The sequence below is a fragment of the Monodelphis domestica genome, chromosome 2 (assembly GCF_027887165.1).
Source record: "Monodelphis domestica isolate mMonDom1 chromosome 2, mMonDom1.pri, whole genome shotgun sequence".
Taxonomy (NCBI): Eukaryota; Metazoa; Chordata; class Mammalia; order Didelphimorphia; family Didelphidae; genus Monodelphis; species Monodelphis domestica.
The window spans coordinates 8,804,946-8,831,109 of record NC_077228.1 but is presented as its reverse complement, the minus strand read 5'-3'; the positions used below and the strand labels follow the sequence as shown (position 1 = coordinate 8,831,109).

At 50.5% G+C, this 26,164-nt stretch overlaps 1 protein-coding gene across 1 annotated transcript in view; it reads right to left on the bottom strand.

Moving 5' to 3' along the window:
- WLS (Wnt ligand secretion mediator) overlaps positions 1-26,164 on the bottom strand; it is a 130,488-nt gene that overhangs the window by 50,084 nt on the left and 54,240 nt on the right. The window contains exon 2 of the mRNA XM_001364526.4: positions 24,278-24,550. Coding sequence (XP_001364563.1) covers positions 24,278-24,550 — 273 coding nt within the window. The remainder of the gene's footprint in view (positions 1-24,277; positions 24,551-26,164) is intronic.

Genomic DNA, 26,164 nt, shown 5'->3' with positions numbered 1-26,164 from the left:
TTGTGCTTAGCACGGGACGCTTCATCACTCTGCCTGCTAAGAGAATGATGGACCTTCTAGAAGTCTTGGTCTTTTCTCTGCCGTGCCATGTCCTGCCCTAAGGGTAAAGGCTTCCTGAGGCCATCCTGAGTACCTCTCTGGTGCAGGCTATGCCCCCCATGGCTGCTCACTGGCCTGTCTCATTGAATTTATCAAAGTGGACGAAGGAAGGGGACGGATTCTGCCAATGTCCCTGGAAAAAAAAGAAATCCAAAGGATTCAAAGAGGCTCTCATTACATAAGCCCCACAAAATGCCTTGAAAATCGCCAGTTCAGAGAGTTCCAGCCTTCCCATTCAGTCGGTTTTATATTCTGCTGGCCAAGTTCAAAGGCAAGCTGCTGTCTGGGCTCACCACTGAGGTGAGCCTAGCCAGGTTTCCAAAAGGAATTGGGGGGGGGGGAATAATAGATTGTGCTGACTTGAATGGTCTCCCTTGGGTGCTGGGCCTAAATATCCAGGGGGGAGCACATTGAGGGCTGTTCTTCCTCAACAACTCTTCCAGGCCCTCCCATAGCAGGATCTTCCAATATGGCGGAGCCTATGTTTCTGATGCCTCTTGCCAAGGGGCACTGAACAGGGGACAAAGACAAAGATTTGGTCTGGGCCCTCCAGACTCATCCAGGAAAGAACCTGGGAATCTGGAAAATGCACCCTCTTACAAGGTTCATGAGCTTCTGAGAAACAAACCCTTCCAAGGATCTGGAAGTAACCATTTGGTGACAAACAAATATAGCACCACAGTGTAAAGGGCACTGCAGTCAAAGGACCTGGGTTCAAATCCCACTTCTGAGGCTTACTATCATGATGATATTGGACACGTTATTTCACTTTAACGGGTCTCCGTTTTCCCATCTCTATAGTACAGGTTACAGACTAGATGGCCTTAGAGATTCCTTCTAACTTGGCATCTCTGATCCCAAGATACTCTCATGTGGATTTGACTTCCTGCCTTGGCACCACGGGGGCACAAAATCTCCCCCTGGACAGGCATAATAGGAACACTATCCTTTTATGTGGAGATTCATTTGAGAGTCCTTTTATTTTACATTTATTCAATGCTAAGGGTTTCCAAGATTATTTGTTTAGTGTTTGTGTTATTCGTGACTAAGATTCTTAAGCACCGGGACTCCTGGGACATCGAGGCTTAGAATCATACAGGCGCCATCTTGTTGGATCCTCACAGTCAATCTGTTGGGCAAGGACTAAGGGCATTAGCCCCATCCACTGATGGAAGGGAGCCGCCATCGTCTCAGGATCCCCAGTTGGGAAGGCTGGAGTCATCCTGGCAGAATGGCAGCTCCATGAAGGCAGGATCAATATCAATTTGTCTTGGTGTCTCCAGCACACTGAGTACGGCTCCCAGGAGCCCAGGAGGTGGGTAGTAAATGCTACCTTCTTGGTTTCCCTCCTCCCTTCACTCACCACACACTGGATCAGCAACCAGCTGTTGACCAGCCTTGTTGGCTCTACTTCCACAAGATCTCCCCAAATGGCCATCCTTTCCCCACTGCTTCAGCACCCACAATGTTCTCGGTCCGGGTGGCTGGGAGAAGGGATGTGCGGTCCCAGATTGAGAGTCCCCAACCTCAAGGAGCTCCCAGTCCCTGCTTTGGACCTGCATGGCCACATTCTCTTGACTCCAGCCTCCAGAACCTGCCTCGTGCCTGGTGAGGAGAATGAGAATGCGTGTCTCCCTCATGCCTCCTGTCTCTCCTGCTCCTTGAGGCAGGGTCTTTGTGTCCTGAGCACCCAGCACAGTGCCTGCTGGAGGAGCTGAACCGAATTGAACCCAGTTGTCTGCAGCTTTTATTAGATTCACAATAGCGGTCGTTTAGAGGCAGCATAAAAAAATGGACAGAACCAGGAAGACATGAGTTCAGGTCCTGCCTGGGACACATTATTTCTGTGTGACCTTAGTACTTCTCAGCACTCCAGGCAACTCCAAAAGGCTCTCAGTGGAAGAAAAGATATGGGGTGCTACTTAGGAGCATTCCCCAATCAGTAAAATCAGAGGTACAGCCCTTAGCCCTAACTCATTATCTCATTTGAAGTTCAATACTGTCTACGACAGAAAACTCCTATTTTAGGCAGATAGGAAGTACAGGGTATAGAATGTTGAACTTGGGACTCAGAAGAGCTGAATTCAAATTCTGACCTACATAAATGATTAGCTCTATGCCTCTGGAGAAATCATTTAACTTTTCACCTTAGTTTTCTCATTCATAAAATGGTAATAAGAGGCAGCTAAGTGGTGCAATGGATAGAGCACTAGACCTAGAACTAGAAAGTTCAAGCTTGATCTCAGTCACTTACTAGCTGTGTGATCCTGGGCAAGTCACTTAATCTCTGTCTCAATTTTCTCATCTATAAAATGGGGATTATAAGAGCACCTACTTCCCAGGATGGAGGTGAGAATCAAAGGTGATAATAATATGCTTTGAAGATCCTAAAGTGGTATCCATCACATGTAATAACTTATAAATTAATATCTAACCTATTATAAATTACATATAATATTTGGTATGCTCATATATAACATACATTATTTTATAAACACTAGTTATTATTATTATTGGCAGAAAGGCATTCTAAGTGCTTTCCTGGGTTCAGTGTCCTCATGTGGAAAGTGAAAGGAGTCATGCTAGGCCCATTTCAGAAATGGGGACCGCAGGGCACAGGGATGAAAGACTTGCCCACAGTCATACAGCAAGGAAATGGCTGAAGAGGGGTGGACAGCTCAGTCTATCTCAGCTATCTCTACAGAGATGAATGCTGGTCTGGTATCGTTAAGGGAGGACATCAGGCCACACTATCACAATATGCTATGAAATCCCTAAGGAACATCAAACAGATGGAAAAAAAAAACACCACCTGAGGCCTTTGGAGGTGCTGGCTTGAATGCTGAATGATTCCCCTTATGGCATTCTAGAGGCTACAAGACAAATGGTCAGTAGGTGGAGAACACCCAATGGGAAACTGAGGCAGAGTCTGAGATAGAGCCACCAGAACCTGGGAATGTCACTGGGGTTTTCCCAAAGCATGGAGCCATCCATCCATACCCAAGGGGTCTAAGGAGTGGCTCCATCCTACCACCAGGGGGCAGAAAGTCCAGCCTTCATTGCTGGGCTGGTTACTTGGACCTGAGCAGGTGCTAAGAGAAAAGGAGGGTAGAGGCAGGGGTGATGAAGCACAGAGATTAAGCAGGAACAGAGAGGGGGGCCCCTTGGAATAAGGGAAGTGGTCAGGGATGGCAAATGGAAGAGACTCAGGACTCAAATCCATCGGGCAAGCAACCAGCATTTATTACTGTGAAACTGGCACTGTGAGAAACACTGGGAATCAGAGGCAAAAAAAATAAAGAGATTCCTGTCCTCAAGGAGCTTCTGTTCTGCTTGAGGAGACAAGATCCCCAGCCAAGTATATACCTGCAAAGGGTCCAGAGTCCATGTATCTCTAAGCAGGAACTGTGCCAACAAGGAGGGCCCTGGGAGATGGGGGGCAGGGGGTGATCCTGAGCAATTACTCGGGGTCAAGAAAGACGGTGCTGGCCAGGTACAGATGGAAGAGCCTCCCAGCTCCCCTTGGTATCCTCATCGGTTCTCCAAGATACTCATGACCCCACATTCCCTCAGCGTGGCTGATTTCCCAGAATAACCTGGTAAAATGTCCCCTGGTCGTTGTTGGGCCATCAAATTGCCTCCCCTGTTTGTTCATGTTGTTAACTCCATTTCTGGCATTGGATTTACTCAGCCCTTTCCCCAAGCAGGCCTTCTCCAGAAGACATGTTCCTCCCCCGATAGAGAGTGAACTCCTTGAGGTGGCCAGGAACTGGCTCACGTTGGTCTTCGTAGCTGATTCAGAGGCACTTCATCTATACTCACTGACTGACTGATGGATAGCTTTTTACTAAACCCTGAAGGGCACATGCACACACTAAACCCTAAAAGAATTTTCTCATTGGAGGGGCCCTTAGAAAATGCCCAAGATGGCGCCCAAGATGGAGCCCGGACTCCATTTATGCAGTACTTCCCTTCTGTCATCTCCTTTGACCCTCACAACAACCTATGAGGCAGTTGCTTTTTATTATCCCTCTTTTACTGAGGCTGAGAAAGGACAAGTACTTGCCAGGATGCCCCAGGCAGCAGGATTTAATCTCAGGTCTTCCAGCATCTCTCTACCTTACCACCCTGAACTTCCTGTTGCTCAATGAACTGGCAATAGGGAAAAATAGATGTGATTTAATGAATGGACTCATGATAGCCCTCTTCAAGTATCTGGAAAAGCTTACATATGGAGATCCATTGAGGTTGGGCCAAATGGGCCCAAAGGGCAGAAGGATGAGCCCGGGGGAAGCTAGGGAGGCCAATGCAGGCTGGATGTGTAGCCTTAGAAAAGGCCCCTCAGCCTCCCTTCACCAGGAGCTTGGCCTAGATGGACTGTAATCCTCTGATCCTTAGACAGACTCTCAGCTGCTCTTCCTGTGATATGCCGGTTCAAATCCTGCCTCTGACACCGGCAGTGGATTATGACCAGATGACTTCCCTGCTGGGTCCCCATTCCCCAAACCCTGCTCATCTAAAGATTAGTCAGTAAAGGTGTCGGACTTGGAATCTAGAAGACTTTGGTTCATTCTCATCTCTAGCACTTACCAGCTGCCCTCTAGGGAGCCTGGTCAAGTCCCTTCACATCCCTGAGCCTCAGTTTCCTTTATGTGTAAAATGAGATGAGACTGGATGGTCTCCAATTCCTTTCTGGCACCAGATCTTGTGACTGAACTGCTAAGTCAAAATCAGATGAGAAGTGGAGAGAATTTCCACATTGGGAGTTCTTAAAGTCTTCCCTTTTTCTGAATATTTGTCTAGCAACTATGGTGTGATGAACAGAGTCCTGGCCTAAGAAGCCAGAAGACCTGAATTCCAAGTTCCTGCCTCTGCTGCCTATTATGTGCCTTAAGAAAGCCCCTTCCCCTTTGGGCCTTGAACAACTCAGACTTAACCACCATGTTAGAGAAGGACTGAATCTTCCTCAGCAGACCAGGGTTGGGCTATGTGTCGGCCCCCCAAGACCCCTTCCATCCCCCTATGTGGCCCTCAGGGGTCGCCCTTCCCCTGCTCTGCTCTGCTTTTAGGGGCTCCCTCCTGGCTTGGCCCCCTTGCTTCTCTCCCTACCCTCCCACACCCCAAACTTGGAGCACAGGGATTAAAACTCTGCATGTGGTAGGAAAGCAAACCGGACCTCCCATTGACTCATTCTCTTTTCCATAGCCTGCTTGCTAACCGACTCCACCAGGCATCTCAGCTTTAATTACTGAACCACGACTATAATAAACCACCCTTTCGTGACTCCCAGGATCCTGTGTGGGCAAGGCTTCCCACGAAGAGATGAAGGAGGTCACGCATCCACTGGGAAGACATGGGGAGGTGGCAGCCCACAGGACTCGACTGGACCCCACGGGAGGTTATGCCTTGGAAGCCCTTCTCCAGCCTCCCTTGTGGTCACAGAACTCCTCGAAGTTGGCCAGAAAGAGAACCTCTGGAACTGGCCGGCTTCCTCTGATGACACCCAGTTGGAGGTGAATCAAGGCCCTGCTTCCCAGGCTGCCTCCTAGCTCCACTTCAGCTCTCCACATTCCTCAGATGGAAAATTCATCCAGGATGCTAGGCAGAGAGGTGGCTGTGGTTTTGGCTCACTATTTCCGTCCGGTTCTGGGGGCGGCTCATTTTACATGAGCAGAACTCTGCTCTGAGATTCCAGAGGGCAGAGATCTGTTCTACAGGAAGAGGCCTGGGAGGCAGGGAGGCTGTAGTGACCAGGACTCCATTTTCCTCGGCCTTGGTCATGGAGATCGTTCTTTGGTTCCTTCTTGCTCTTTTTGGATGAGAAGGAAGCCCACCAGAGTGCCAGGTCCTCCTAAACTGAGGGGAAGGCACAAAAACTCTCTAACAAGGGAGTCCACCTAAGCCAAGCCCTTCAAACTAGGGAAGAGGTTGTGAAATCTGAGGAGCAGCTCCCGGCTATCAGAATGACATTATCTCTAGGTCAGTGAGCAGAAAAACGAGCCCTAGACCAGCTTAGCCATGAGAGCCCCTCAAAAGGCTTGGGATGGCATGGATCTTCCTTCCCCAGTGGTCAGCAAAATGATCACTCATAGCCTTTGGCAAGTTCAAGTGGTCTGGGGTCTTCTTAGACCCTCGGATCAGATTCCAGGTGGTCAGGCTACCAAAAAAAATACACAAGGAATCCCCAGTTCCAGAGGTTGCAGTCTTGGGATTTATAGAATACTGGCATCGTGGCCAACATTTCTGTGGTGCTGAAAGGTCATGAGATGTGTTCATGGACTTCTGGATGTAGCCTATGCCTTGTATGTTCTATTGATCAATGCTCTTTATTTTTCTAACCAGTGTCAAGGAAGTGAGAAGCAATAGGGACTCTGAGAACACCTGGTACAATCTGTCCTTTTAGATATGGGTAAACTGAGGCCTGAGGAGAGGCCAAATATCATACAGCTAGTAAATTTCAGACTGGATTAGCATCCCTGATACTTCCATTTGTACTTTCTATGGCCTGAACTCAAGACCCTTCATTAGCCTTGTAGCCTTCTCTGGACACATTTCTGGCTATCAATGTCCTTCTTTCACCATTGTTCAATTGGTCAATAAATATTTCTTTTTAATCTATTTCTTAAAACCCTCACCTTCCATCTTAGAATCAATACTATTCATTGGTTCCAAGACAGAAGAGTGGTGAGGGCTAGGCAATAGGGTTAAGTGACTTGCCCAGGATCACACAGTTAGGTAGTGTCTGAGGTCAGATTTGAATTCAGGACTTCCCATCTCTAGGTCTGGCTCTGAATCCACTGAGTCATGTACCCCCCCCCCCCAGCTCCATAAACATTCATGAAGTGCCCACTAAGTGCCAGGCACTATGCTACAAACACAAAGGGAGGGAAAAGGCAATTTTTGCCCTCAGGGAACTTACAATCTAAGGGGGAGACAATATGGAAGCCAATATATACAAATCAAACTATATTGGATAAACAGGAAGCAACTAAAAGAAAGAAGGTTCCCAGAACTGAGAATAATCCTGGAGAGGGCAGAGGGCAGTGGTATCTCCCTCCCTTTTCCTGGAAGCTGCTCCTATCTTAATGAGGCTCATTAGCTTTTGGGGGGCCACATCTCACAGTCACTAAGGCAGCCTTTCTTCTCCAGCCTGCTTTCAATCTGCTCATCCATCCCTCTTGGTCCAGGATTTGGATCTCTGCTGCTAGCAACGGTTGCCTCTCTCCATCCCAGCCCACGGGGTCTCCCAAGAATCTCCTGAGGGGCTGGCAGGGCTGCCCAAGGCCTTGTTGGGTAACCCCAGAAGGAGGCAGACACTAGCCTCCCCCAGCTTCTCTGATGTGGTCTCGATGCCACAGGGTTCTTGAGTGTGGAGTCCCTCCCCGTCTCCAACCCTCTGACCTGGGATTGTGCTAGACTTGACATTGAGCAAGCAAGCCAACCTCAGCGGCTCTGCTCCTGCGGGATGACGCACTCCTCGTCTCCCTAATGAGAAGTGGGTTCCCAGAGCCCTTCCTAAGCTGCCCGTGGGGCTGGGTGTCACCATCTGGAAAGTGGATTTCTCAAGCCGGCCAACAGCTTAAAGCGGGTTCAAATTGCCTCCTTTCGACACACCTGACCCATCTCTGATGGGGAGAAAGGCCGTCTTCCTGGGGTCGGGACTTTCTAGGAGCTCCTACAACTAGCTGCTTCATCAGCCATTCTCCTCCTCCTCCTCCTCCCAAGAGATCTGGGTTCTGGCGTCCCCTCTCTAGCCCCTGGGACAGGGATCAGAGGCCACGGAGAGGCTTAGGAGGCTCACTCACTCAGTCAATGAACTGGCCCATTTATGAAGCGCTGACTGTGCGCTGGGCGCCATGGGCAAATCCAGCAGAAAACTTATGTTGGGGAAGGAAAAGGGCCCTTGGGGCCACTGTCTTCATTTTCCAGAGGAGGGAGCCCAGACTGCCTCAAAGAAGGCAGTGGCTTCCCCAGGACCACGGGTATTAGGAGGTGGAGACCCTGGCCCTCTGCCTCCAAACCCAGGGCTCCTTCCATGGCCAGTGTAGCAGACAGACAGAACACTGGTTTTGTTCTAGGAAAGTCCCGAGTTCAAGTCTGCCCTCGGCTGTGTACTAGATCATGGTCCCTTTGTCCCCATGCCCCAGGCCACTTACATTCCCAAGTGTCAGTAACAGGAAAATGGCAGAGCTGAAGGGGTTCCCCCCTGCTAGAGTTCTCCAAGCAATAAAATAGCAGCAGCAATAATAGTTCACTTTTATACAGTGCTTACTGTGTGCTAGGCACTGGGCAAAGCACTTTGTTAGCACTTCATTAGCTCCTCACAACCCCCGGGGAAAGTCAGAGCTCTTATTGTTGTTGCCATTTTTCAGAACTGGCAACTTGTCTGTCTGTCTCTCTGTCTCTCTGTCTCTCTGTCTGTCTGTCTCTGCATCTCAGTTGCCCCACGTGGAAGGTGAAGAGGTGAGGCTCAATGGTCTCCTGAGGTCCTTCCACCCCTAATCTATGCTCCTCCCCCAGAGCGAGCTCCCCTCCTCTCTCTGTAGCTAAATGATGCTCTAATTTTTTGGGGGGGAGTTGGGGGTTCTTGCTGAAATGGGCCACAGCCACAAACAGACTAACAAACCCCTCCTCATTGCTCAAAGCCCGACAGAAGGGGAGTCGAGGCACTCTGCAGCGAGGGCAGCATGCTCGGCTTTGTGCGTTGGCAGCGCCCAGCTTCGCCCGGCACCCCTCCCCAGCCCCAACCCGACTTCTCTCTGGGGGCCTCTGCCAGAGGGCAAATGTCACCCTGGAGCTCACCGACCGACATTCCTTCAGAGGGCTGCCGCCATGGCCCCAGCCCCTGGGTTGCCTCAACAGCTGTGTTATTGCTGGACACCGGCCAGCAAGATCCACACAGAGAATCTGTGTCAGCAGCCTGCACGGGGCCCCATCTGGCTACAGAGGACAGTCCTGCCTGTCTCCATCCTCAAGCAGCTTGGCCACAGGTAGGGGCCCCCAGCCTGGGCAGGGCAGGCTCCGGTTCAGTCCTGCTCCAGCCCCATAAGGCAAAGGACGGCTTGTGAGGCCTCTTGGAAAGCCCTGAGTTCCAAGGGTCCGCCTTGAGGCCCCCAAAGCCTTGGCAAAAGCCCAAGATCTGCCCACAAAGTGCTCCCCCTGCTCCCGGCCCTCCCCTTCCTCCCTCCAACTCCTTCTTGCCTTAGTTTTCCCATCCCCCTCTATGGGGCTCAAACTTGTGCTGTGCCAGCCGCATCTACTGACCCTCAAGATTCTTCCGATTCAGCTGGAAGGCTGTGGGTCTAAGCCCATGGCCCTCCCCAGCCCTCTTCCCCCAGACTCTGAGAAATGGATGGAGAGTGTCCCTGGGCCCTAACGGCAAGGTATATGACACTCACAGGAGCCTGCTAGCCCAGGTCTCTGGGCTGTATTCCAGGTAGTGCACCCTCATCCCCACGTCCACGTGTTGCTTGTGGCTCTTTGTCTAACCACTAGCCTCTTCTGCCTCTTTTGAGGAAGGGACCCCTGGCCCCCTTCACCGGGATCCCCCCACAAATTCCCGGGTCTCCTCACACAAAGAACCCCAGTGTTCACTGAACAAAACCTCAAGTGTCCCCTCTTGGGACTGGGTACAATCTGCACAGTGAGGTCCTGACTATTCAAGGACTGGCCTCCCCCTGTACACAGGGAAGGCAGAACAGATGAAGAATGCCTGCTCTGGGTCCCACCTCACAGCTGGGGAGCAACTGGGTTGACGGGAGGCAGCAATGAGTCAGACATTTCTTCCGTTCCTCATTGGTGTCAGACACTCGCTAATGGATGAATTCGGGGGCCTGGAGGGCAATCAGGGAATGGGACGAATCCCCATTTTGTACACAAATGTCTGCTCCCCCCCCCCCTTCTGTGGTCATCTGTCTAGGAACACCACTGGCTCCAAGGGACTCAAGCTGACCCACGCAGCAGGGGGGCACACTAGCCTGTGGCCTGTTTCCACAAATTCTGATGAGGTGCTTACTCTGCGCCAAACTGTACGTTAAGTGCCGATGCTACTAGAATGGCAGCGTCCCAGCCCTCCAGAAGCTCCCCGTGGAAAGGAGAGCACACTGGGTACGTACAGCGTTAACCTTAGAGGAGAAAGAAGGCTCAAGGAGCTGGGGGGACCAGAAGAGACCTCCATTGGAGCCGAGCCTTAGAGAGACGCAGGGAGTCTGAGAAGAAGGAGGAAGGAGAGTATTTGGTGATTCCAAGTCCCGTCCTAGAGCATAGGTCACCCCTGGAGCCATGCCACAGGCTAGCAGAGCTCACTACAGGGCAGAGCCATTGCCCTTGGACATTAGGGCAACTACAGGAGCAGCTAGGTGGCTCAGTGGACAGAGTATCAGTCCTAGGGATCAAAGGGAGGTCCTGGGTTCAAATCTGACCTCAGACACTTTCTAGCTGGGTTAACCTGATCAAGTCACACCCTTGAACCAATACACAATACTGATTCTAAGTCAGAAGGTATGAATTTGGAAAAAAAAGCATCATACAAACACTAGTTCATTATCTGTAACAATGGAGGGAGAACATGGACTTCGCCAGTCACTATAGCAACCTTCCACATCCAGGTTCTGCCTGGTTGTCCCAGTTCTTTCTCTGGAATTCAACAGATCCTTAGACAACCAACAAGTATTTATGGAGTGCCCAGTATTGTGCCAAAGACAAAAGCACAAGCAGGCTCTGCCCTCAAGGCGTCTCTACGGGTGCTTCTGGAGCTCGGTTTCCTGGGTCCCCGAGAGGGACGGCCCAGCCGGTAGGAAGGACCGTGACCACTTTCCAGAAGCTCAGCTTGGATATTTATACACTGACTCACCTAAGAGAGGCTGCCGCTTCCTGTGTTGATGTCTGTGATACAGTTTTTAATGTCACACTAAAAATACCCTGCCAGTACACCCTCACTCTCTGCCCACCCAACAACTTGGGAGGAACAGAAGCTAACATTTAAAAATACAAAATGAAATAAAACAAAACACCGTTCACTTGAGAACTCGGCTCCTTTGGGAGCTGCAGCTTCCTTGCAAATAAAAGATGGGGTGCGGTCTGCGCCAACCGGCCCCCGATTCAGCGTGAGGATGCCGAGGTCGCTTGTCTCCTCTAGGCTTTTGAGAAAGGCAAGATGGAACCGAAGGATGGAAATCTAGATTTGGACTCAGAAGGGAACTTGGAGACCCCCCGAGTTCTGCTCTTCCCTCCTCTTGGAGATGAGGCAGAGAAAGATGGAAAGGCATGAGAGGTCATCCCAATCAAGGCAGGAACCTCCCCTTCTTCTATAATGGGGAGCACACAACTCCTCAAGGTAGGGAATTGTGGGAAGCTCAAGGACTCTGGAGAAATTGGGTCCAACTTCTGCCTACATCACAGGCAAGTCACTTAATCTCTTCTAAGTCTTGATGTCTTCATCTGTCAAATGAGGGCTGATCCAGACAACTTCTAAGGTCCTTCCTAGTTCTTTTTTTTTCTCTTTAAAACCCTCACCTTCTGTCTTGGAGTCAATTCTGTGTATTGGATCCAAGGCAGAAGAGTGGTAAGGGCTAGGCAATGGGGGTCAAGTGACTTGCCCAGGGTCACACAGCTGGAAAGTGTCTGAGGCCAGATTTGAACCCAGGACCTCCATCTTTAGGCTTGGCTCTCAATCCACTGAGCTACCCAGCTGCTCCCTATCCTTCCTAGTTCTAAATCATGTTCCAAGGACTTGTCGGTTCCTGGCCTGGCCAGCTCTAATTGTTAGGTAAAATTCACCAGAAATCTGCCTTCCTGCCCCTCCACTCATCCTTGTTTTGACCTCAGAATTGACACACAGAAGTCAGCCCAGGAGACTTCAATGTTAGCGGTAGGAGAAGGTCTTGGGTCCTCCAAGCTCTCGGGCTCTCTCTCAGTTCTCTCAGGATGCCCGATGTTTTACAAGGTGGCCAACAACTCTGGCTTGGGTTTGCTCGACTATACCTATTCCCCAATTCAATAAACACTGATTAAGCACCTAATGTGTGCCACGTGGGCAATGTGCCACTTGTTTATTGTTTGTTAGTAAGGTTTTGTTTTCCTTTATCCCAATGGGGGAGGGAGGGCAAGGAGCAGGCAGGAGAGAGAGAAAATAGGTTTAGATCCTTGTTCTTTGAAAAAATAATTCAATTAAAAACAAACAAATAAAACCTTCCTTTAACATACTAAAATGGGCTTTACTGCTTTTTTCATCTGTAAATAATTAGAGTGAACCAGAGTCCAGGACAATGTCAGCTCCCAAAAGGCTGGGACTGTTCCATTTTTATTCGCCACAATACCTGGCACATAGTAGGTGCTGCATAAACACTTACGGGATTAAATGAAACCAAGTCTTGGTTCATTCACCAGCGAGTACACCAGTGATCTCCCACCAATGAAAGGTGCCTTTGGAAGTCTTCTCTGTACTACAGTGATTAAGTGGGGGGTATTTAAGAAGAAGCAGGGCAAAGGAGAAGCAACCCCAGATTGGAGCTCAGGGGACCTGGGTTCAAGTTCCAGTTTTGCCCATCACTACCTGGATCCTGTACATGAGCCTACATAATCATATGCCACTGAAGAACTGTGTGTGTATGTGCATGTATGCACGGAGGCACAGATGATTCTGTTCTTGACTTTGCACCCCAAGGGCCAAATGCAGTGCCTGGGACATGATAGCATTTAACATACGCTTGTTAAATGAATAAACTCATGAATGACATGAGTGAGTTGAATGGTTTTCTATCAGGAAGCAGCATAGAACAGAAATCCTGGGTTCAAATCCTGTCTCTGCCATTTACCCCCTTGGGGAAGGCATTCCACCTCTGGGCCTCAGTTTCCTCATCTATAAAATGGATGAGTTAACCTCCAAGGCCCCTTCTGCCACCAGATCTGTCATCCCATGACCCAAGTGCCCCTGCTGGGCTCATGGTCCCCCATTATCCCATGAAGCCAACCTCCATCATCCTTGGTGATTTACACCACGACTTGGGTGATAATTGCATCCAGACTTAGAATGGGATTTCTTTTTGGAGAACCTTATGTCACTGATTGAGTGGAGCAAAGGAGACAGAAGATGGATTTGGGCACAAGAACATTTCCAGATGGGAATGAGTAGTGGCCTGTGTACCCTGAGCAGGATCACCAGAAAAGGACAAGAGCCGAGAACCCAGCTCCCACTCCAAGGAAATGAACCAGGTCCACGAATTGAGGAAATCTCCAATGTGGCTCCCTCCCTCTCCCCATCCAGCCATTCCAGGGTCCAGAAAACCAGGGAGGCTGCTGCAGAGGCCTGACTTCTGCCATTCTCCTCTCTGGCTTCTCTTCTAAATCCTGTACTCAAAGGGACAGACATTCCATGTGCCCCAAGTCTGTGGACCCAGGCCGAAACCAGGGTCCTTGTGCCCAGCCCAGGAAGGAGCTGAAGATTTTTCACTGGAATAAGGCATGATGGAAGGGATGGAAGGGAATGGGGCAGCCCTGCTTATGCAGAAGAATAGACAGAAATGACTTGCTGAGCCCTAGAGGGACCAAACCAGGAGCAGAGAGTGGGTAGAAATCCCAGAGAGAGCAAGAAAGACCAGCTTCTCCCTAGGCAGAATGGAAGAAAAGATGGAATGGGAAGAAGGACCAAGAGGCAAGTGCAAGGCTAGGGGCGGCCAGCCAGGCCAGGATGGGTAGAATGGGATATAGGAATCCTTTAAATAAAACTATTCTTCATGCTAATCCCACCCCACTAGACTTTATTTTACTGTTTTTTAAGAAAATCAAATTGGTATTTATAGCTGTGCTCTTTGTGGTGGCAAAGAAATTAGAACATAACGGGCTGCCCTTCAATTCGGGAATGGCTGAACACAAGGGGCTGCCCTTCAATTGGAGAATGGCTGAACACACTGTGGTATATGTTGGTGATGGAATACTATTGTGCTCAAAGGAATGATGAACTGGAGGGATTCCATGTGAACTGGAAGGACCTCCAGGAAGTGATGCAGAGTGAAAGGAGCAGAACCAGGAGAACATTGTATGCAGAGACGGATACATTGTGGCACAATTGAATGTAACTGACTTTGCTACTAGCAGCAATGCAATGACCCAGGACAATTCTGAGGGACTTATGAAAAAGATGCTCTCCACATCCAGAGAAAGAACTGTGGGAGCGGAAACCCAGAAGAAAAACAACTGCTTGATCACATGGGTCAATGGGGATATGATTGAGGATAGAGACTCTAAGAGATCACCTTAGTGCAAATATCAATAATGTGGAAATAGGTCTTGCTCAATGATACATGTAAAACCCAGTGGAATTGTGTCAGCTATGAGAGGAGGGGTGGGGAGAGTGGAAGGAAAGAACATGAATCATGTAACCAAAGAAAAATATTCTAAATTAATTAATTAAATCAAATTTTCAAAAAAATAACAAAAGAAAGAAAAGAAAATTAAATTGGAAAGAGTGGAAGATTGGCCTTCAGAGGTTCTGGGTTCCAAACCTAGATCTGCCAATTAATAGCTCCATGGCCTCGGGCAAGTCACTAATCTCCCTGGCTTCATGTTCCCCAAACAAAGAGGACAGGACACGATCATTAGGGGACATTGGACAGGTCATGGGTCTTCTTCCTGGTCTCATCTGTAAAACGAATGAGGCTGGACCCACTCATAGCCAAGATGGCTTCCGGACTGAAATCCTATGAACTCCCATTTCTTTCAGGTAAAGCATGGCCCCGACTCTGTGCCCACCTTCCCTCTCCTTAGCCAGAAGACCTCGTTATTAGAGGCTGGGACCTTCTGCTGCCTGACTTCACTGTATTTTGAAAAGCAGAATAAAAAGTACAGAGTCCTACTTAGCTCCAGGCCCCCAACTCAGGAAAGTAGGCCCCAAATCACAGTAACAGTTAACACGGGGATAATGCTTCATAGATTGTCTCATCTTGAAACAGTAGCCCAGTGAGTTAGGTGCCATGTTATTGTGGTTCAGTCATGTCCCACTCACTCTTCATGACCCCATTTGGGGTTTTCTGGGCAAAGACACTAGTGATTTCCTATTTCTCCAGTTCATTTTACAGATGAGGAAACTGAGACCAACAGGGTTCAGGGACTTGCCTAGGGTCACACAGCCAGTATTTGAGGTAAGATTTGAACACAGGTCTTCCTGACTCCAAACTCAGTCCTGGAGACACTAGGCCAAGGATTAAAGCTTCAAACTTGCAGGAAGACTTTGGGCATGCTCATTCTAAGTTACTGAGGAGTTGAGAAGAGAGGAAATCTGCAGGGGGTAGAAGCAGCCCCAACTCTCACTTAAAAGGGGAGGTGACAAAGGCCCCCCACTGCCATTCTCAGATAAGGCCCCTGGTCTCTTTGCATTATTCAGGGCCAGCAGATTACTCCCACATCAAAGGCCACAACAAAAGCATGCAGATTTCCCTGGGCTTTTATTATGCCAACACTGCAGGGTTTGCTGGGTATGGAAATAGCATTCATACATGCCCTAACCAGGAAATGAGATGGGGGGCTGCCCCAACTGGGCCCCAAATGGAAGCTTCCTTCCAGCTCCAAAGCTCAAGTTCCCATGGACCTGGGAAGGAGGAGGACCAGGAGGAATTTATCTCTCCTCCCCTTAGACCTTCCCCCATGGGAGGAATCCCACTGCCTCCCAGCAGAGGGGATGATTCAGAAGGTCACTCTAAGAAACCAAAAGATCTGAGCATTATAGAAACTGAGGACCCTCGATTAAATCATATGCCCACAGGAGTACACGTAAGGAGTTGGAATTTGAACTCAAGTCTCCAAGGGGTCATACAGCATATTTACAAATACCTAAGAACAAAAGTGAATTCCCAAAACCTTTTTTTTAAAACTCTTACCCTCTGTCTTAGAATCAATAATGAGTCTGAATTCTAAGGCAAAAGAGGGGTAAGGGCTAAGCAACTGGGGTTATGTGACTTGCCCAGGGTCACACTGTTAGCAGGTCAAATTTGAACCCAAGACCTCCCTGGTCTCCAGACCTGGTCCTCCATTCACTAGCTGCCCTCCTAAAACTCCTAAGGCTAAATCCTTACAAGTGGAAGCAGCTGGCTTGGGCCTGTAGTAGACATCGCCCTTATTTCAGCTGCTCCCAAAGGCTCTCATTCAGCCCCCCAACATTTCAGTTTGGGGGAGGTGAGAGAAGGCTGACTCTAACTAGGTAATGGGTGGAGAGGGAGTGGTTGGAATTCAGGTGAAATTATTGTTATTGGTGGTCTTTTGACCTTAGTCCAGGTGAAAAGAAAATGTTTCATCCTCCTTCCCTCTTCTTCCTCCCCTCCTCTGTGTCCTTGGAGAAGGTATTGGACATTGACACACACAAGTCCCCACTATGCGCCAGACACTGTGCTGAGAGCTGAGGAGACACATTTTTCCCAGAACTCCTTTCTTCATTCAAACATTGACGAAGTCTCGAGGGCATCCATCCTGGGCTCTCCTGCTTTGGAGCCAATGTTTTGTGTTGATTCTAAGACAGACGCTGAAGGTTTAGAGGATGGCCGAGGTCCCTTCTAGCCCTGAAATGCCACCTCCTAGGTGGTGATGGGCATGCCTAGTCTTCCACATTAATGGCACTCATGAATGCTGCCCTACTTACTCTTTGCCACTGGGTGGAGATTCAAGGACAGGCAAAGAGAGGCTCCCTGCCCTCAGGGAGCTCACAGTCTAGGGGGAAACTCCATCAGGATCCATGGAGCTGGAAGGTAGGCACAGGGGGAAGGGGGTAGGGAAGCTGGGCATACCCAGCAGTTATCCAATAAATAGGACAAGCCCACAAGCTTAGGCACTGAAATACATCCTCCGGGAGGGAGAGACTAAATCCCAATATCTCATTCAATCTGATGCAACAAATATGAGCTGGAAAAATAACATGTACCGTACCCTTGGAGATCCAATGCCTTGTCCAAGGCAAGTGTCTAGAATAGGATTTGAACCCAGTACAGGAAGAGCAAGTAGAGAAGCAGCAGCCCTGGTGACATTGCGAAAAGAGCTCCAGAGTCACAGAACCTGAGTTCCTCTCATTTACCATCCTGCCTGACCTTGAGTATATCCCTTACTTACAATGGGCCTCAGTTTCCCCATCTGTAAAATCAAGGAGTAGAACTCGATGGCCTTCAAGGTCCTTTCTAGCTATAGCTCTCCCATCCATCCATTGAGCCTCCAGCCATGGTTAGAGCTGCAACCTGGCTGAAGCCTAAGAGCAGGTCCCAAGGAGAAAGCGATAATAGTTGTGGCTCCTCAAGCTGTGGGACCTTGGGTCAATTATCCAACTTCCCTGGACCTCAGTTTCCTTGCAAAAAAGGACCAGGAGGACTTTCCTTTTCATTGCCCAATGGGGGATGGAGGAGAAACAGGAAATGCTTGTGAAAGAAGCCCATGGAAGAGGGGATGAAGGGGATGAAGGCAGGCAGGCAGGCTGGCAGGTAGGCAAATGTCTGGGGCTGGGGAGATGCAGACATGCTCAAGGCTCTTCCATTTTATGGGAACATTCCCAAGCCCTGCAGATTACTCAGACCGCCATCTATCTAATCTTGGCTAGACTTCTGAAGGGCTCCTCCGGCCCCAGTGGGTCCCTTCCACTTGGAAAGCCTTTCTAGTGTAGCCTAGGAAGACTTGGGGAGGCACCCGGGACCAGCCACAAGGCTTTAGAGTGATGTTATCCAAATGAAAAAGGCTTATCAATAATCACAGCCCAAAGCAAATAGGGCCCAAAGGTTCCCAGACTCCGAGCCAATACAAACAAGTCTTCCAGGGTTCAGTCTCATTCAGAAGTCCAGGAGGAGAGCCAGCAAAGAGCCTCCCCAAAACAGAGATAATCCCCGGAGCCTGAGCGGGGTAAACAAACAGCCGGTTGGTTAATCATACACAACAGATACAATCTGCTCACCCCATTTTATAGGCTCTTTCTTTTCTCCAAATTAGTGGTTAAACTGATCCACCCAGGCTCCCTCCAGACTTGTGAAGGCTGGACTTTGGCGGAGGGGACAGCTGACAGAGCTGGAGGAGATGAGGGCTCCACCATTCACCCCCTCCTCCCACATCCAGCGCTGCAGACAAGGGGCTGGACCTCAGGGGGCTACCTGCATGGCTAGGTGTGGCCCAGAGTGTGTGTGTGTGTGTGTGTGTGTGTGTGTGTGTGTGTTATATCACACACACACATCAGTTTCCCCATGTATATTCCAGACTCAAGAGTTGGAGCATCCTAACTCCAAACCCAGAAACATCCATCAAGACCACATCATTAGGACCAGAGTTGGAAGATTTAGAGTTGGAAGAGTGATGAGAAGACATCGAGTCCAACCCACTCATTTAACAGCTGAAGAAACAGAGGTTGAGACAAGATAAAGAGACTGACCCATAATTACCTTAGCGACCAAGGCAGGATTTGAACCCAAGCAGTCCCAAATTACATTGGATGCCTCTTGGACACCAGCTAATGCCAAACTCATTGTCCCCTTTTCTTTAGAGACCTAGAAAGGCTGCTCCTGTCCCTAGTTCAGGGTTACACCAGTACTAAGGGGCACGGACAGTATTTAAACCTGAGACCTGGGTCTCCAATGGAGTTCCAAAGCATTTCTAAGCCTCTTGCTGGCTGATCCATCCTTGTCACCAAAGCACAAGCAGCTCCATTTTTTAAACCTCTTAGAATCAGTGCTATGTATTGACTCTAAGACAGAAGGACAACAGCTGGGCAATGGGAGTCAAGTGACTTGCCCAGGGTCACCCAGCTGGGAAGTGTTGTAAAAATGTAGACTTGAATCCAGGACTTCAATCCCCAGAAGTCCTTGCTCCACTTCCCCAGAATGCTTTGTAATCTCCTTGTAACCTCACCTGGGTCGAGAGTGACATGGGGTATTTAACCTGGTTGTGAATAGGCTCTGCCCTTTTTTCTACTTCCGCTTCGGAGCACACATGGATTTCCACCTAGCAGGCAAGATGTGAGTGGTCATGAATAGGCTCTCTGGGCCTAGACACGTGCTTTTCTTACTTGTGTTTTCTTTATATTTTAATCTTCAATAAACCTCATAAAAATATAATACTCCTTGTAGAGGGAAACAAATGTCTACCTGCCTCAGTTTCCCCTAAATTTTAATCTTTAGTGTCTGAGGTCAGATTTGGAGTCAGGGCCTCTCATCTCTAGGCCTGGCTCTCCATCCACTGAGCCACCCAAGCTGTCTCCAGCAGGTCCATCTTGGAGTAACTATGGCACTCATGCCCTTGTACTCCCTCGCCCCCTTCCCAGCCACAGCAAGTCTTTTGTCTAAGAGTTATTTGCTAGAACAAGAAAACGAGCACAATTTTGTGACCTGATACAAGATTCAGCCAGAAATCCCAGTGGTTAGAACATGCCCTCACCAGAGAACAAGCATCCTTCCTTGCCTTCCCTCACTGGAGAGCACCTGGCAAGCTTCTGTCTCCAGCAGGCCATCCATTGCAGGGATAGATGGCGGCACCCTCCATGTCGAGCCATATAGCCTCCCCTCCCCACTCTAGAGCCAAGAACAGTCCCCAGACAAAGGCGGCCATCCCTGGCAAGGCCACCCCTATCCCAGGCCCTCTCCTCCCCTCACTCCCAGGCCAGAACATGGCTCTGTGAGGAAGGTAAGCGTGGCGAGGGCAGGAACTGTCTTATCTGCTTGTACTTGAGCCTCCAGCAGGGAGCCCGGTGCCTGGAGAGGTCTGCAGGGACAGGGAGTGCATTTTAATGCCCTTATTCATGCCTGCGCACATGCTGGGACGATTCCCAGAGATCCCAATGGGGCTCCGCCAAAGGGCTGCTTTGCTCTCCCAAAAGGCCCCCAGCCCAGCTCAGCCCCGCTCAGCCCCGCTCGCAGTGGACCAGGCCTGGCTTCTCCTTGATGGTTTCCAGGGGAAGCTCGGTTCCTCGGTTCCCAAACAGCTGCAAACCTCTCCCTTCTCTGAAATGTTCCTCCAGCCCTTTCTGCCCACTCTTCCCAGCCTCCCCTTAGTGAGGGGCTGAAGCGGCCTCCCTCCTGGCTCTGGGGGAGCTGGAAGGAGTTTCCCCTGAATGACAGCCGGGGACTTGGGCAACTTTTGCCCTAAAAAGGAAAAGAAAAGCGTCCGCGGCCTGGTAAATATTGTTTTAATCTGGATTATGTTTATTAAGACTTCCCAGAGATCTACCAGGCTGTGCTCCCTGCTCCCTGCTCCCTGCCAGGAGCTGTCCCGATGATGCACACCGCGCCCCCCCCGCCGCCCCCCCAGGCCTTCTCAAGAGGCAGCAGCCAGATAAATCCTGGGCAGGCCAAACAATGAGCAGCTCTCTGGCTAACCTGCCAGGCTTTGCTGATTTTTCTGGGGATTATTTCTTTTTTTTAATCCTAATGTTGAAGATGAAGTGTGAAGAGCCTTTAATATCCATCCAAGTAACTGAGAAGCAGACTTCCAACCAAGCAAATTCCCCGACTCCAGGAAGTCAGGCTGGCTGGAAAGCCAGGAAGCATCGCCCCTCCGGTCTGTGGTCCTAGCGCCCATCTCTCCCGCCTGGTCCAAACCAGGGAAATGGAAGGAAGGAAGAAATGAGGGACGAGCAGGGATGGGGAGATGGGGAGGGATCTACAAGAGCGTTAGAGAGGGGAGAAAAGGCTGGAGGATCTGCAATCATTGGGCTCAAATCTGACTTCCTGTTTGTGGGACCCTGGGGAAATAGAGGGGGGAAGGAAAGAGGGAGACAGAGAGAAAAACAGAGACAGAGGGAGGAGACAGAGACATTGACAGAGAGAGACAGAGACAGAGAGGCAGAGACAGAGGGAGATAGAGACATTGACACAGAGAGAGACAGAGACAGAGGGAGACAGACATCGACACAGAGAGAGACAGAGACAGAGGGAGACAGAGACAGAGGGAGACAGAGACATTGACACAGAAAGAGACAGAGACAGAGGGAGACAGAGACATTGACACAGAGACAGAGGGAGACAGAGACATCGACACAGAGAGAGACAGAGACAGAGGCAGAGAGACAAAGAAAGGGAGAGAAAGAAACAGAGACAGAGAGGGGCAGAAAGAGAGAGAAATAGAGACATAGAGGGGGACAAAGAGAGACAGAGACAGAGAAAAAGAAACAGAGAGGGGGAGAGAAAGAAATAGAGACAGAGGGGAACAGAAAGACACAGAGACACAGAGACAAATAGGGGGAGAGGGAAACAGAGATAGAGAGCGGGACAGAGAGAAGAGACAGAGACAGAGAAAGAGAAATATGTAACAACATATTTGTAAAAAGATGCTAAGACTTCCCAGGAAACCTTTCCTGATGCTCCCAGGTCCTTGTTCCCTCTCTTCCAAAAGACCCTATATTAATGATTTTGTATATTTGATCTTTATGTATTTATGCCGTGTATATACATAGACATAGACCCATATACAGACATCTCATCTCCCCTTATTTTGAGTAGGGGCCGTTTGATTCTTTTATCTCTATTATATATTCCCAGAACCTAGAGCAGTGTTTGAAACACAGCAAGTGATAAAGGCTTGCTGATGGTTAGATGGGAGTTTTCCTACTTCTCTGACTCACCCTCCAAGTGTTCTAAATCAACAGCTCTCTAAGTCAGAAATTCTTGACACCCACTCCTGGGCCAGTCTGGAAAAGCAGAGGGTCTCCATTCTCTTAGTCACATTTTCAAAAGCCCAAAATCAAATGAATACAAAGGAAATCCCCCAATATGGGAATTACTATTATCAAAAGAAAATAACTTAAAAATATGTACCCCTTCTCCATCAAGAGCCCCCTGCTCTAAGACTAAATTGTCAAGAAGGAGTCACCATGAACTGGCAAGGAGAGCTACTGGTACCAGTTAAATCATGGGCCCTGGCCCTGTCCTTGTCCCTTAGATTTGATAGTCTCCTTGGCACCTGGGAATCAGTGAGAAAGAGGAGATGTTCAGGTGAGGAAACTGAGGGTGAAAGGGGTTAAATGACTTGGCTCAGATACAAATGGGGAGTCAAATAGGGGAAGAGGTAGGATTTGAACCCAAGGTCTCAGACTCCTGACACAGGGTTTGTTCCAGTAAGCCCACCTTCCTAGTGGTCCTAGTATTGACAGCTGTCACGTTGTCCAGTTGTCTTTGACACTTTGGGATCCCGTGGACTATGGCGTTTTCTTGGCAAAGACAGTGGACTGGTTTGCCATGATGTGTTGGTAGCATTGTATGACAAAGCCAGAAGAGGTTGCCTGGAGTAGGAACCACAGAGCCCTTTGTATACAAGGGAAGCCCCGCTGGCTCCCCGCTGGAGAGGGTTCTCTGAGTGAATAACGAGGGGAGACATCCTTGCTTGCTTTGGGGGTTTCATGGGAAACGGTGCTCTCTCTGATAGATGATGGAGCCATGAAGTGTCATAAAAACGTCCTCAGTGTGTGCTTTTAAAAAGCTGGCTGGGGTGGGAGGAGGAAGAGATGATTGCATCCCTCCTAGAGCCAGGCTATCCTGGCATCCATGAACAAAGCTGCCCAGGGTGACGGCCAATCTGCCCACCTTGAAGTCAGCGGCCCCCGCAATGGACCCACCTGGCCAGCCTTCCCACTCCGGAGAAAGCGTCTCATCGGTTTTTGAATAACCACATGGTTTCAGGTGTTAACTGGGCTTGTTAGTAAGAATCTGCTGCCATGTTATTTTATATAAATAGACAAGACCTTGAAAGGCAAAGGAGTAACTAAGGTGCTGACCTTGGAATTAGGAAGGCCTGTGTGCGAATCCTTCCAAAAATACTTTGCAGCTGTGTGACCACGGATACGTCACTGAGCCTTGCTGGGCCCCTTTCCCTAGCACTATCCATCAATAAATAGGCATCAATGCATTTTTATTTTCAAGGCTGTTCAAACAAATGGGGAAGGGTTTTATGGTGGCACCATAAACTCCTAAAGAGAAAATAATGATCCCCAGAACTACCATTTGCAAAGCACTTTAAGGCTGGTGAACAAAGCACAAGGCAGGATTTGACTCCATTTCTTCCTCAATCCAAGGCCAACACTTTATCTGCTATGCTTGAGGAAGGTGGGTGGTACAGTGGATAGAGTACCGAGTCTGAAGTCAGGAAGACCCAAGTTCGAATCCAGATTCAGACACTTAGCTGATGACCTTAGACAAGCCACTGACCTGCTCTTGGCCTCAGTTTTCCTATTTATAAAATGGGGGTTGAGGAAGAAAGAATGTGGTCTCAGTCCCTCCTAGGACTAAATCGAAGATCCTGTGCTGTTACTCCTTCTCCCATCCTAGGAGGAGGAAACAGTGGGCAAGCACTGCCCATCCCCAGTACCGTGATCTTTTAGTCAAAGGGTGGCTTTGATGGGGGTAACTTAGGCAGGCTTAAGCCCAGGGGGCCTCCCGGGACTCTTCAGCTCACAGCCCACCCGGCCTGGAGGTAGCCGTGCTCAGGTGAGTCTCACAGCCACGAAAGCCCCTCCTCCCTTCCTCAGGGAAGCCTGGCAGGCGAGGTAGGGACTCCTCGGGGCATCAGCCAGCCAGCATGGGGAGACCTTGCACAGGGACTGAGAGGAGAGCTGGGATTTGAACCCAGGTCAGTAAGAGATCATTGATTTAGACCTGGAAAGGACCAGAGAAAGCCTAGATTCCAACTCTCTGCACTTCATGGCTGAGAAAACGGAGGCAAACAAAGGCTAAGTGACTGGCTCAGGGTCTCAAAGCTCATAAGCGTCTGAGGCAAGATTTGAACTCGCCTTCCTGTCTCCCGGCCCAGTTCTCTGACCTCAAGGCATGTGGCCATCTCCCCGTGGGCAGGGGAAGGGGTGCAGATATTGAATTCACTAGTACAGGGCTGTCCCCAACGCAGTCAGCACCCAATCTAGAGCGTCAGTTTCCCAGCTTTGGCTCCCCAAAGCAGCACGAGGCAGAGGTGGCGCCTGACCTGAGCCTTCCCAACCGATGAGGGAGGAAACTCAGGGCTCACCTAATCAAGCATCAGTATTCTAACCCCACACTTACAGGTGAGGAAACTGAGGCACGCGCCGGTTTAGGTGGCTCGCCCAAGGGCACAGGGTTGGAAGCGGCCCTTTGAAGGCCGCCCCCTTGGCTCCCCATGCAGGCTCCTGGCCGTTCCCGATCCTGGCCGCAGGCCCTGGGACGAGGTGGACGGCCGGCCAGGTGGGCGGCCAGGCAGCGCGACTTACTGATCTGGTTGTTGAGCTTGAACGCGATGTCCAGCTGCAGAATGAAGAGCATGAACTGGAACCAGGGGCTCATCTCCATGGCGGGCAGCGGCACGTGCACGGCGAACACGATGTCGTTGGCCTCGATCCTCTTGGGCGGAGCCTCGTCGAAGTCGCGGATCTTGTCGCACTGGTTGGAGCCCCACGGCATGAACCACTTGGACTTGTGGTGCACCTTCCTGGAGTCGACGCACTTCACGGACATGTAGGACACGGCCGTGGTGGGGCCGGGGGCTGCGGGGACACAACGCTCCGTTTAACAAGAGCCCTGGATGGGGCAGACACGGCAAGGGATGTCCCTACCGCCGGGCGGACCTCCAGCATCTCCCGCCCGGCTCCCAAGCCCTCCCCAGCTCGCCCCTCCTACCGTCCGGACCTGCGTGCCCCTCCCCATCCACAGCCTCATCGCCCACCTCCCAACTGTGCCCCCTTTCCCTGCCCGCCCTCATAGCCCATCCCTACCTACCCCCCCCCTTTGCCCTATCCCCGCCTGGAGCTCATGCCTCCTCCTCCAGGATGGCCTCCAAGGACATCCATAAGCATCTTAGATGAACATAAGTCTGAGGGCAACATTAGGGGTGAGCTTCGAGGCTTAGCGCAGGGTCTGGGGCAGAGGAGGTCCTTTGACATCGTGTTAAGACTCACAAATGCTTACTGCTTGAGGGTTGAGGTTGACATGATCGAGGAGACGCTAAATGAGCGCCCTCATGCAAATACCAGCAACAAGGAAATGGGTTCGAATCAAGGACACATGGGATACCCAGACGAATCGTGCGTCCGCTGGGGGGGGGGGGGGGGAGGAAAAGAAAATGGTCTGTTTCCAATGAACAATGTATGAAAATGACCAAATAAAATAATGTTAAAAAAAAAGACTCACAAATGCTTTATGGGCAAGTACCCCACAGGCAGGGGTGAGAGGCTGTTTGAGGGCCCCGAGGCCTCCTCCAGCGCCCCCCCTCCGGCTCTCAGAGTGATCCCTCAGAGTGAGATCCCTCAGCGACCCTCCAGCAACTGGGGCGAAAGGCGAAGCCCCCACAGGGCTCTAGGAATGACTCCCTGCCTCTAGCTCTTCCTCCCTAAATTCAACTTAAAGGTCATCCTGCGTGGTCGGGGCCACAGCAAGCCCGTCCCTCCCTCCCTCCCTTCCTGGGCCCGTCTCTGCCCCCACCGGGGCCTCTCCCAAGCCCTTTGTCTCCCCCCAGGCGCCGGCCTTATTCTTGGAAACATGACTCAGTTATCCCGACTCCCAAAGCCCAAACAGTCCATGAAGAGCGGCCCGTATCCCGTGGTCGGGCCAAGGAGCCGGAGAGCCCTGTTGGGGGTGGGGGGGTTCCCTCAGGGGCTCCAGAGATCCCGCAGAGCTCCGCTGGGGGCCTCTCGAGTGTTTTCTCACCCTCCAGCCCGTCTGAGCGGGAGTCTGGTGGTGCAGAAAAGGGCCACGAGGCCCCCGTGAAGAGCCACAGCGGCTCCAGAGCCCTGCGCCACCCTCGGGGGACATGGGGTCCAAGAGGCCCAGGAAAGGAGGCTTCGCCCTCCACGGCTGAGGGCAGAGGACGCCTCTCCGTCCTTCATGAACTAGCCCATCCTGGGGGCGGGCATACTCACAATACCCCAGCCCAGCCGCCACGGAGCGGGGAGGGAGCAGAAGTCAGGGCTCTCCCCGTTCCCCTTTGGGCTCATGCAGCCCTTCGGCAATCTGGCGAGGCCGTGGACCCTTTGTCAGGAGCATCGCTTTCACAGTGAATCAGAGCCAATAGGATGGCAGAAGAGGCCGCCGACACCATTCAAAAAGGGTCATCCATGTTTATGGATGCCCAAAGCCCAAGGAGATCATTTTACAGATGAGAA